Below are 12,605 nucleotides of genomic sequence, written 5' to 3'. Positions count from 1 at the left end.
TTGTTATTTCAATAAAACATATACAGAAAATATTGATTCAGAATTTACAATTTATTATTCTATCTAGTTTAACTATCTAGCAAGATAATCTTTAATTTATTATTTCCCCTCCTGTTTCATCTCTAAGTTTCATCCTAACATATGATACCTATGCTTGGTTATGAAACTATCTTTTAACATAGATGAAAGAAGATATTAATATTGAATGGAGAAAAATGTGCTTTACAATGTTACTTAACCATATATAATCTATTTACTTAAACAATACAGTCTTTGTACAAGTATTTTGAGACAAAAATTTTTCTATGAAATTGAACATGAATTATATATATATATATATTTTTTTTTTATTTGAAAAACAAATAAGAAATATGTATTGTATTTCTATTTAAAAAAGTTCATTTTGAAAAATATCTCACGAATAAAATTTACAGTTAAATACATGCTCGAATAAATAAAATTCTTCATCGATCGATATAAATTTTTCATTATTAACCTGCGTGTAAACTCATATAAGCCAATTCTGCATCGCGTAATAAATTGTACACAGTTTTACGATTAAAAAAATAAAGTTTTACAAAATTTTCTGATACTTCAAGCTATAATACGCTCGAGTATGATAACTGTAATATCTAGGCTCGTGTCTCATGTTAATTATATATTTCAGATCTGCCGATCGTTTCACACTCTTATCGACGTTCTTCTCGTCGTAAGTCCTCATTGCTCGTTCAGCCCATTCCTGCGCTCTAGGAGGTTCTCGGAATAAACCTTTCTGTCTTTGGTTCAGATAATTAATCACGTCATCGTAATAATTTTTTCTGAAGAAGAAAGGGAATCAAAAGTTTCTTTTAGATAATAACACAATATATACGACGATCATTGATTTAGAAATTGATATTATTATAATGCATATATATATATATATATATGGAATCATTAATATAATGTAATATTTTTCAATTGAATTTCTATTCGTAAATAATTTTTAATCGATGAGAAATAATGATGAAAATGATGAAAATAATGATATCTTACCTATATTCGTAAAGATACGCGTAATTAAGGAAGAGGGGGCGAACCCAATGATGATTATAATGCGGCGGTTCAATTTTCTCTAATTTGATCTTTGGTTTCTCTCCAGGCGCAGGAGCTTCAGCTGCCGGAGCTCCCTCTGCAGCCGCTTCTTCAGGTTCCTCCTCTGGAGTTTCTTCGATATCCCATGGCGCTGGTTCCTCATCTGCCCACATATTTTTTCGAGTCTTCCGAAATTAAGCAGGACCTAAAATGGTGCAAAAGTGTTTTCTTCTTTTACATTTAATACTTTTCACAAGAAATAATATAAGATATAATTATTAAATAATAAATGCACGATACAATAATAATTTTAATTATTCAATTATTATTTATTATTTGTATATTAACAATAATAAAATTTAATTATTCAATTTGCTTTTCGTTTAGGATTAGAAGAGCTAAAGGATTGATAAGAAACATTTCGAATTTAGGATTAAATAAAAATATGATTATTTAATGTGATTGTTAGTTTATTAGAAATAATCTTGTAAATTCCAAAGATTGGCTTGAGTATACTTTGTTACACTTATTTAACAATATTTGAATAGAATGTTATATATCTTTTTTCTCTTTAGATCTTTTTCTTTAAGTATATATCACAACCAATACTCTAATTTGATATATTTAGCTAATGAGATATATTTAACGAATGAAAGCAGGTCACGTTAAAGTACAACAAACTGTTTGATTGTGACATTGATTCATTATATCTGAATGTCGAGTATCTAATTCAAGAAATTATATGTTAATTATTTCTCTTGTAATATGCTTCAAATATTATTAGATGACATGGACAAGTAAGAAAAATTTCTTATTGTAGATATTTATTTTAATAAATATTAAAAAATTAAAATTTTGATGAATTTAATTTAATTTAACGATTATTATTATTAAATATAATCAATTCTAGTTTTTTTTTTTGAAATGAAAGCGAAAAAAATTTNAAATTAAAATTTTGATGAATTTAATTTAATTTAACGATTATTATTATTAAATATAATCAATTCTAGTTTTTTTTTTAATATGAAAGCGAGAAATTTTATACAATATTTATCCTGATAATGATGTCACTTTCTAGAAAATTATATACATATCTCATATATTTTTTACCTTTTTACCTAATTAAAAAAAAAAAAAAAGAACAAAATATTACTTTTCCACTTTTAAACTTTTAATTTTGCACGATAAATTATATTCACACTTTCACTTGTAATCTTAGCTTTGTTGTTAGTTGGAAGGCACACATAATGCATTAAAAATATTTAAAATGTCACTAACTAATCAGTTGGAAAACGTTTGTTTAAGAGGGTGATACCTGCGATACGATAGCCACTCCACTAAGTAGTTCTTCAGACTGAAAAAAATACTCCCGCGGACTTTGCCTTGTTTCGCTTTTATTTTAGCTTATAAGATTTTCCTTACCTTCCCACCGGTCCACCCCTTAAGTAAAAGAAGAATGCCCCTCTCCGTAGGAAGAACGGCAAAGGAACAACCTAGAGAGAGGACAGAGAGGGAAGAGAGGTGGATTTTTGGCACTTAATCTACTGTAATCATTATTACCACGCAAGACAACGATCAAATTAATAACTATTAGCCAATTTTAATGCTTTTGTATCGTACGACCTTTGCTCCTCCGTACAAAATGATTTGCTCAAAACTTGGAACTTGAAGTAATTCGGTGAATACATTTTGAGAAATCATTGTTTACAAAATTCATTCCATTACACGCAACGAGAATGTTAAAATATTAACGCAATTAAAACAGCTAATTTATGGATACAGATTGACGAATTTATTATATATATATATATATATTTTAATATATTTATATATTCAAATTAGATCAAATTATATATTAAAATAGAAGCTTTATATATTAAAGTAGAAGCTTTCTATTTTTTAATGTAAGTATATGTATAGTGTATGTATACTTTGCAATTATGACAACTTGATATAACAAGTATTTATTTATAGATTTGTCACTATAAAAAAGTTAAATACGTATTGATCAATGGTAACATTATGACGAAATAAAAGCATTGACACCGTACCCCGGTTTACTTACTATAAATCACAAGTTGCGTTAAACACATATATTAATTCATAAAATGATGCTTAGATTAAAGTGAGAATGAGAATAAATAATATGATATAAATAAAAGATAATATATTAAGATGAATTAAAATGATTTTATTAATTTTTAAATAAAATTGTAAAATTGTAGATATATTCGAAAAATATGAATTATTGTATCAATTACATTTAATCTCATGATAAGATTTTTTATATCACCGACATTAGATAATTAAAATATTTTTAGTTTCTTGCTAAATTGATTTTACAATCGAGTTATTTTTTAATATTATTAGTATGTTGATTTATTAAAAATATTTAAATATTCTTAATATTATATTGAATTGATTTGATAAAGTTTATTTTATTCAATTGCAAAATTAAATAGAATAAAATTTAGTAATTCATTCTGATTGTTCTAATATTGTTTATTTGTAATTTTATATTGAAATTTAATTTTTAATTTTTCCATTATTAACGCTACAATTTCATTCTATATATTGAAATCATAAACGAAATATAGAAAGGAATAGATTTAATGCATTTTTTCATATTTTGCAGTAAAAATAGGTAAAAATATTAAAATCAATAGAATGGTATATATGAAATTAATATATATAAAATTAATAGACAATGAGAATAAATATAGGAAAAAGATAGAGATAAGATAAAAATATTGAAATTAGCGCCATCTTCAGAGTGCTGCAAATGAAACACACAAAAAAAAAGGATAGAAAATAGTAGGATAGAGATAGAGAATTGATCATCAGCACCATCTTTAAAGTATCAAAAATACTTCTTCAAAGCTAAAATAAAATAAAATAAGAATTGAAAACTAATACAACGTTTTGAATGTTTTCAGAAATATAGAATAATTTTTTAAAATAATATCTTTAACTTTCAAAAATGTTAAAGGCGTTTTTTTATTCTATTTTTACTTTTTTATTATTTACTTTTCTTTTATTTTCTTTTTTTCTGTTTATATTTATTTTACAAAATTCATGCTTTGAAGAAATAGTGTTTATTAATTTAATTAATTTTATTGTTTTTTTGTTTAACTTATTGATTAAAAATCTTAACAAAATCTATCCGATTCAATTTTTATATATCGTAAATATCTACATATTTATTTTTCATCTATTTTTACATATTTATATGCAATATACAAACATTTTTATATTCATATATATTATATTTAAATCATATATATTTAAATTTTTATATGTCACATAAAATTAATAAATATGGTAAATTATAAATTTATATCGTTATATTAATAAATTATATAATTAAAATATTAATAAATTATATTAATAAATTATATCGTTATATTAATATATATATATATTAATTATAATTAATAAATTGTATAATATTTCGAAGAATTATAAATAGTAATATGTGCTGTATCGATGCGCGTGACTTTGCGCACCGAGTTACGCGCATTACGGTGGGGAGAAACATTAGTTACATTTCAACCGCCGTACTGTATACATATGTCGGAGCTACGCATATCGACATCGTATATAATTTATATTTGTTCGATATAATTTAAAAATGTGCACAAATATCAAATTTAAAATACATCCTACATTTTATTCGCGAGTGTTTAAAATATATATGTTTTATTTATGAATGTTTTAAGTATGTTTATTTGCGCAGTGACGTAGTAGCGGTTTCGCGCGTTTTTTTGCAATTGTTTAGTTGTGTAGTGTAGTGTTTATTTACGAATGTTCAGTCCATATATTTCTACATAAATTATTCTTATATAATTTGTTTATTATATATATATATATATATATATAATCATTTTATTTGTGAATGTTGATATGTTTCATCATTGGACAATCAGTCAAGTGGACGATACAATGTTCTACAAAGTTCTTCGGTAAGTCGCATTTTTTTTATTTTTTATATATTACTATTTTTGAATGTTGGGTTTATTATGGGTATTTATTTATTAAATATATAATAAATATAATAACTAGATCTCGTATATATCTATTAATTTCGTGATAGATTTTCGATATTTGTACGTTTTTTTTTTCGGTTATGCTCGATATGTTTCGATGTTTGTTAAATTTGATATTCTTCCTCTCGCTTCCTTCTCACTCCTTGCAACTTGTAATTTGATAATCGAAATCGTAGCCTGAGGCATCATTGTAATATCGATAGTTTTCATGTTTAGTTATATCATTGTTTTTTCGAGATATGTAATTTTTATTTGTATTTACTGTATAGTATTTATTTCAATAATTATATTTTTTTGTTTGTATATTCGCAGGAATTTAATTGAAATTTCTTATTTTTAATTAGAAATTTTTTAATGGCGATTTTTTTTTATTATTTATTTATTGATTAAACTTACAGTAATTTATATCATATTTTTTAAGATGAAATTTGTATTCGATTATTTTAATTTAATTAATTAATTTAATGTATTTAATTTAATGTATTTTAGATATTTATTTAAATTTTTTTTTATATTATATTAATTGATTAATTTCTTGTCTTTTTTTAAAGGAAAGAAAAATTTAATAACCATGAAAAATAAAATTTGATTTTTTGAAATTTGATTTGAAATATGGAACCATGTAATGTTAGCCATTCAGGAAGCTGCTAAAATTCAGTCTCAAAATGAATCAATGTACATCATTATGCGCATGGCGTCAGTTGAAAATCTACAATTGAAAATCATAGTGACAGGTTACGTTTCATCAGTTAATTACATGAAATTTTTATCGTGTTATGGTTATTAAACTTATTATTAGATTTTGTTTTGTCAATGTGTGCTTGTTTAATGATTATTATACCAGAATTGAACATTTTCGTAATAGATTACTGTTTGATTTGAAGATAAGAAGAAGATTTTGAAGATGGGATGGCCTCTTTGAAAGGATAATATTTTTTGCACATACTATGCAAAATAATAAATTAAGAGATAATCCGACAACTTTTATGCAAATGTGGTAAGATTTTATTTATTTTAAGAATATATAATTATTATAAATTTCTTTTATCTTTTTATTCATAGAAAAATGAAAATAGATCATTTACACACACACACACACATTCTATAAATATTTTTGTATATTTTTAAATGTTTATATTTATATTATTCAATTTATATATTCATATATTTAATTTATATTATTTTTATATTTGATTTTATGCTTTTTATGCTAAAACTCTAAGATTGAAAATATTTCTAATAATTCAGTTTTTCAGGAAAGTGGTATCTTATTCGACATGTTTCGATTTATTGAATTGTCGATTTATCGAACTTTTTCTAATTTATAATTCGATGTATCGAAATTACTATACGGGATTTTGCTACTAAAAAAAATAGCCACTTCGCTTCAGGTATGTAATATCTATATACATTGAATAATATTACAATTATTCTTTTATATTTTCAGGCTTTTATTTCATTAATTTATTCGATTATTTATTGACTATTATTATAATTTATAATTCTTTGTAAAATTTATTTTCTTTTTTATTTATATAATTAATCATTAAAATTACCACTAACTCATATTCACGAGTTTTTAAAGTAAGATTTGAAATTAGATTGTTATTATTATTTTAATAAAATTAATTTAATATACATTTATTATACATTTTGTACATATTTAATTATCTTTTGCGCATATAAATAGTTTGTCTGATAAAATTTATTTTAGACGAGAAAAGGATTTTCAATGGATACCACGATATTATTTTATATTTTATGAAAAAAGAGGTAAAATTTAAATTTCTATATCGAAGAAAAATGTAAGTATTTACTTTTTTCTTTTAGTAATTTACTACTTATGTATTATGTACATAGTTTTTATATAATTTATAATTATTATATTAATTATTGAAAATATTAGATGAACATAGATGACATAAAACATAAGATAAAAATAAAAAAGATTTAAAAAAAAAGTTTCAAATATTTAATGTAATTTAATATACATAATATAAACATCATTAATTTTAATAATGAATATTCACAATTTTATTTTTTTTTAAATAGCAATATTTTTTTTAATTAACAAATGCTCGATAAGGAAATATGAACATATTTTGTTTCTTTTTTCATTTTCTTTTCATTCCATTAATATAATTTCATTATTGTGACCACGCGCAATGTGATCGATAGAATCAGTGTTTGTTCGTTGATTACTCAATATAAATGGATGTGTTAGTAGTTTCTTATTTTATTTTTTTTTTTTTTATTTTTAATAATTGTTTTCGGTATGGAATAGACTCAGTGTTTCTCTCAAGAAAATAAAGAGATCATCCATCACGCGAAGAGATAATTGTCTTTTTTTCTATGTAATTTTTTATTCTTTTTAAAGATTTTAATTTAAGCTTTTAATTTTTATTACTATTATAATTTATTAGAATTTTGATCTTTATTATCATTTTTTTTTAAATTATAATTTAAAAAAAATTATAATTTTATTATATGGAATTTTACTAATTCTTTATAGTTTAATTTGTTTCAGAAATTACTATGGAATCAACCAATGAAGACTTATATTTCAACGTATTTTTTTTTTGATTATAATGAGATTTTTAAATAAGTAGGGTCTGCATTCAAATCTTAACATTTTTATATGAATAGATTATATCTTAGATTAAATAAGAAAATATTAAAAAAAAAAAATTAATTTTTATTTAAATAAAATCTCTATATAAATTTTTAAATTTTGCTATGTACAGATAAATAGATAAGCAGTATCTTTAGATACTTGTTAAAAATAGAAATAAGGATGTTAGGAAAAATTTTTAGGCAGGAATTACATTTGAGTCCATTTTTCAATTAGAAAGTCATTATAATTTATTAAATGATTAATAAAAATTATAATTTATTAAATGATTAATTAAAAAAATTATAATTTATTATAATGACTTTTACTAAGGTTTTGTAATCTATTGTTTGTTTCAAAAATTTTATAGGAAAATATGGGATCAAATCAACCAAAGAAAACTCTTATGTATTTTTTATATTGATCTTTTTGACCTTTTTTTGGTTATATTTCTTTATAGTCCTTTCCTTGGTTATATTCCATTTTTCAATAAGTAGACTAAAATAAATCTTTTTTAAGTAGATACTTTAGATTCTTATTAAGAAATATTTACATAAATAGATTTAGGTATTGATAGATAGTTTAATAATAAATTTTTTTTAAGTAAAAATTTTAAGACAAATATTAATACGTATTACTTAGATTATAGAATGATAGATGGCATTATGTAGATGAAATTATAATGATTGAGATCGATATGCACAATGCAAATTTCCGAAAGATGTCGCGTGTATTCTATTTCTCATTGCGTAAAATCGCTGGTTATTTTTCAATCGATATTTCAGAATATGAAGCAGAGACTAAAAGTGACATCTTGCGGCATGACTTGGAGTCACTTTAGTGTTCTGAAATATCGATGGCAATAAAAATTAGTTTCTTACGCCCTCTAGTATATCATATTCAACATACAGAAAATCCAATTTTTATTTTTTATTTATTTATTTTTTTATTTATTTCTTTAATTACTTCTCTTGCAATATGAAAAAAAACTTTTATTACAAAAGTAATTTCATTTAACAAAATTTAATAGAATAATTAAACTTTAAATTCAATCTAAAGTATGTTAAAGTGTATAAATATAAAAATTATATATAATGAAATATAATTTTATATATAAAATATAATATTACATAATGAAAAAATAATAATATAATTTTTGTAATAAATTATTAGAATTTATTATATTTTTTATTATTACATCATCATATTTATTTTGATAAAGATATATAAATATATGTAGTATAGGTTTTTATTATTTTTTATCGATAACAAAATAAAAACAAAAAAAGATTAAATTATTGTATCCTACATATAACAAAGGATATATAAAAAAGATCGATTCATTCTTTCGATTTGTCAAATTATTTTTTTATTTCAAAGATCATTTCATCGTTCAATAATAAACATTATTATATCGCATTATTTTTATAACATCATTACTAAGGATGTTAAAGGAAAATAATTTGTACAAATATACATTTTTTTTTTTCATGAAATTGTATATACGATCGAAGAGATTTTTGCGAGTGGGTCAAGTCCGATACATTTAGTGGTGATAAAAGGCATCAAGATTTCAGTCTAAAACAAAAGAAACATATATATAAAAGAAGATTCTCATTAAGTGTCTGAGATTTTCGCGTCTTGAAACAAAGATTATCTGGAAATGAGGCCATGATAAATCGCGTCCTTTCCTTGACCCGGATTTCAACAGCAACCGAGCAGAGTTTATGCGATCACCTTTTGGTCTGTTTCGAAGATATATGTACGTTCCCCAAGCTTTGTTCCTGACTACTATACGAGATAGCGCTATTTCCTTTTTACCAAGTGCATTTAACGTCCATAGATGCATTAAATCTCTCGTAGAAATAGTCCGGATCCTCTCGATTTTCCTCAATTTGAAAAAAAACTAGGAATTACCGCGACTCTTTCTATATTATATCTTCAATGATATTTTATGTAAAATTATCCATATTTTTTCCGCTACTAGGAAAAAAAAAATAGAAAAATATACGAAGAAAATTTTTCGATCGTTTTCGAAAATTGAATTGTACAAAAATGTTTTCCCAAGACCAGGTTATATCGAATAAAGGAAAAATCTCATGATACAAACGCATAAACACGAATCGATGTGTTTTATTTATATACAATATTTACAAAGGCATATTGTTATCGACTTGCTAAATATCTTCGTACGCTTGAACGTGTACAATATTGCATAAGCATGGCTTTAGTCTTTTTTGATTTTCACGTGTTGCGTTGTTGAACGCAACTCTACGGGGAGTGTATGTAAATCTTCGACTTCCTCTTCCGTCCCTCGCTCAACACCACTCTCCCCTCTCCCTTTCTCGATTTCTTAAATGCAGCTCTCCTGAATCACGGAACTTCGGATTACCGTTTCCGAATATCGATGCGGCCTCTGCAGGCTATAAAATGTCTGCAAACAAAATTATTCGTCTCCTTGAGAGGACATTCGTTGTCTTCGAATCGAAGACAAACGAAAGATGTAATTCTCACGTTTGGCGATGCTCGAGGATAATCCGAATCTTCTACGACATTATGAGCCATTTCCCGCCCTTCGAGTTGACGCGGCCTTCGTGGTAGGGAACCGTAATGTAAAAGCTTCCTATCTGGAAAAAATTTTGTTCTAGCGTATTGTCCTTATCTCTCTCTCTCTCTCTCTCTCTCTCTCTCTCTCTCTCTCTCTCTCTCTCTCTCTCGCTCGAAGAAGAATTTTTGAGATTCGAACGAGAATAAAAAAAGACGAGTGCATCCACGTTATTGTTCGTGTAGATTTATCGCGTATATCCGTACATTCGATTTCTGAATCGATGCACTTATATCAAACAAATCGATGTAAGGCACGCGTCTCTCGCGAGCAATTTCCTTGAAAGTATTGTTAACCACGATCGCGGTTTAGAGACTCGATATATTTATCGATCCTCGTTTAAACCAAGCACTTTCATCAGATTGAGTAGAAATTTACCAGATGAGATACTAGGTACATTTTTCGACGATGTTGTTGAAAAAGAAAAAAATAAATAGACAAAAAGAAGAAGAAGAAGAAGAAGAAGAAGAAGAAGAAAGGAAAAGAAAGTAATCTTTCGTACGAATTCATTCTGTAGATGTTGCAACACCGCGCGCGAGGCATTTATGCTTGAATTTGAAATCGTGAAACGATGCGATAACTCACCTGTGAGATGATTGGTCAAAGCCGTGGTGGGTATGAGGTCAGGATTCCCGTCTTCCTCTTCACCCTTGCCGGCGAATGTCGCGATGCTCGGCTGTTGAGGCGGTTTCGCTTTCGCCGGTGTTGCCGCGTGTTTCCTCCAAAGTGCCATTAATACACCGGTCACGATCAAGCCTAGTCCAGTCGCGGTTCCGCCCAGCCCGATCAGGATCGGTGACATGTCCACCGAGGATCCCGATTCCCCTATAAAACGAATCATTCCAAGTCCTTACCACTAACGCCGAATATTCAATTAAATTCAATTAAATATAAATATTAAAACTTCAAAACAACTTTTCAACACTGCCGATACCAATGAATTTTTTAATTCTCATTTCTCTTCGCAATTTTTCTTAATTTTTCTTTTTTGCCTCTAGAATTAGAAGAAAGAATTAAAAGAAATCCATCGACGAGATTCGAAATTTCTACTCGATCGAGCACGAAGTTCACGAGTTAAACGTATTAGGAAAGAAACACTGGAGAGAGGGGGGAGAGGGAGTTAAATAGACGCATTCCGATACGCAGGAAACAGTCGGAGAGCAGAGATGTTCTTCTCTCTTTGAATCGGCAGCTTTGACGGGAGCTTCGCGTCTTTTGAAGAGCCGCGGCATACCGCGGTCTTTGTACGGCGGCGCTTTCGCATTCAACATCTCTCTCGCAAGAGGTACTTACGCACCGGTGAACTTGGCCACTCCTTTTAACGCCTCCCCTTCCATGATAACCGGATCGCTCGATCCCTTCATGTTGACCGCGTATAGGGCGACCGTTGCCGGCTTTCGAAGCTCCAACTCCCAATACGGATTCGACGATTCCAACCTTTGCTTGTCGACGATCGCGACGAATTTTTGCGGCAGACCCCCGTCGTATCCCTCTACGCATGATATCCGGATCCAAGAGCCGCTCTGATTGTGCGCCGTGCAATTCTGCAACGGGTACGGCCTGCCTGCGAGCGAAATATCATTTCAGATCGTATGAATTCAACGAATATATATATATATATATATATATATATATTGGTTTGTATAATATAAGTAGGGAAGATTTATTCGATTCGAAAGACACGTACGTGCCTGTTAAAACTGTGCATTGTTTGCCGTATAAAATTTTGCTCGGGGGTGGGGGAAAGAGAAAAATTGATACAGAGGCTGTGCCGTCCTGTCGCGATTCGCGCAACTTCATTTTATTTCGAAACGAAAATTGCAACGTGATGCTCCATCCATTCCGCGGCCAATGAAATTATGTTCCACGGTCGTCATTATCGACGATGGTATTGCGTTAACGAGATCACTTGTATGCAAATAGAGCTTCTAAAAAAGCGCGAGCATCGAACAAACGCGCGCTCGCTCGTGGCATGAAGTTCTTTTTTATTTTTATTTTTATTTTTATTTTTATTTTTATTTTTTTTTCCTCCTCCCCTCCCCAGTAACGCGTACCAGAAATAATCCTTTGCAGCAGTAGCAGATAAATTAGTGTTCCTGCGATAAAACGGATCTCTCTTTTCAAAATTCTTTCTTTTTTTTTTCCTCCTTCTTTATCCACACGTGTTCGTCGCGCAATCGCAAATTATCCCCACAATTTATTATTATACCAGGGATCGTCGTATCGTATTCAAAACCTTTTATCTTTTACGCGCGTATCAAAGGAATTT

General features: G+C 27.2%; 2 protein-coding genes and 1 long non-coding RNA gene across 13 annotated transcripts in view; 1 reads left to right on the top strand and 2 right to left on the bottom strand.

Moving 5' to 3' along the window:
• Positions 1-18: 18 nt before the first annotated feature.
• Positions 19-2,544, bottom strand: LOC122714979 (flightin). Of its 3 annotated transcripts, none has more exons than XM_043936817.1 (3): positions 2,497-2,544; positions 1,036-1,279; positions 19-818 (listed from the first exon to the last, which is right to left on the bottom strand). In XM_043936817.1, exons 2-3 carry the CDS (start codon positions 1,245-1,247, stop codon positions 575-577), a joined length of 456 nt encoding a protein of 151 aa, XP_043792752.1. In that variant the 5' UTR covers positions 1,248-1,279; positions 2,497-2,544; the 3' UTR covers positions 19-574. The 3 variants fall into 3 exon arrangements, with proteins under 3 accessions (XP_043792752.1, XP_043792751.1, XP_043792750.1); XM_043936816.1 differs by lacking the exon at positions 2,497-2,544 and adding an exon at positions 2,353-2,477; XM_043936815.1 differs by having other exon boundaries at positions 20-818; positions 2,390-2,543.
• A 2,108-nt stretch (positions 2,545-4,652) lies between these two features.
• Positions 4,653-7,806, top strand: LOC122715033. Of its 8 annotated transcripts, XR_006346764.1 has the most exons (7): positions 4,774-4,792; positions 5,001-5,036; positions 5,672-5,854; positions 5,986-6,117; positions 6,377-6,511; positions 6,835-6,893; positions 7,648-7,806. It is a non-coding gene; the product is annotated as an uncharacterized LOC122715033 (long non-coding RNA). The 8 variants fall into 8 exon arrangements; XR_006346763.1 differs by having other exon boundaries at positions 4,653-5,036; positions 6,005-6,117; XR_006346759.1 differs by having other exon boundaries at positions 4,653-5,036.
• A 1,945-nt stretch (positions 7,807-9,751) lies between these two features.
• The window catches only part of LOC122714861 (nephrin-like), a 107,609-nt gene continuing 104,755 nt past the window's right edge, over positions 9,752-12,605 (bottom strand). The window contains exons 12-15 of one of the 2 annotated variants that reach the window (XM_043936591.1): positions 11,634-11,900; positions 10,922-11,161; positions 10,246-10,358; positions 9,752-10,165 (exon numbers count right to left, since the gene is read on the bottom strand). In XM_043936591.1, coding sequence (XP_043792526.1) covers positions 10,085-10,165; positions 10,246-10,358; positions 10,922-11,161; positions 11,634-11,900 — 701 coding nt within the window. In that variant the 3' untranslated portion in view covers positions 9,752-10,084. The remainder of the gene's footprint in view (positions 10,166-10,245; positions 10,359-10,921; positions 11,162-11,633; positions 11,901-12,605) is intronic. The other variant, XM_043936592.1, reaches the window with a different exon arrangement.

This window comes from Apis laboriosa, unplaced genomic scaffold (assembly GCF_014066325.1).
Source record: "Apis laboriosa isolate Shangri-la unplaced genomic scaffold, ASM1406632v1 scaffold34_cov151, whole genome shotgun sequence".
NCBI classification, from domain to species: Eukaryota; Metazoa; Arthropoda; class Insecta; order Hymenoptera; family Apidae; genus Apis; species Apis laboriosa.
The sequence above is the reverse complement of the archived record's forward strand: the minus strand, read 5'-3'. Positions and strand labels throughout refer to the sequence as shown.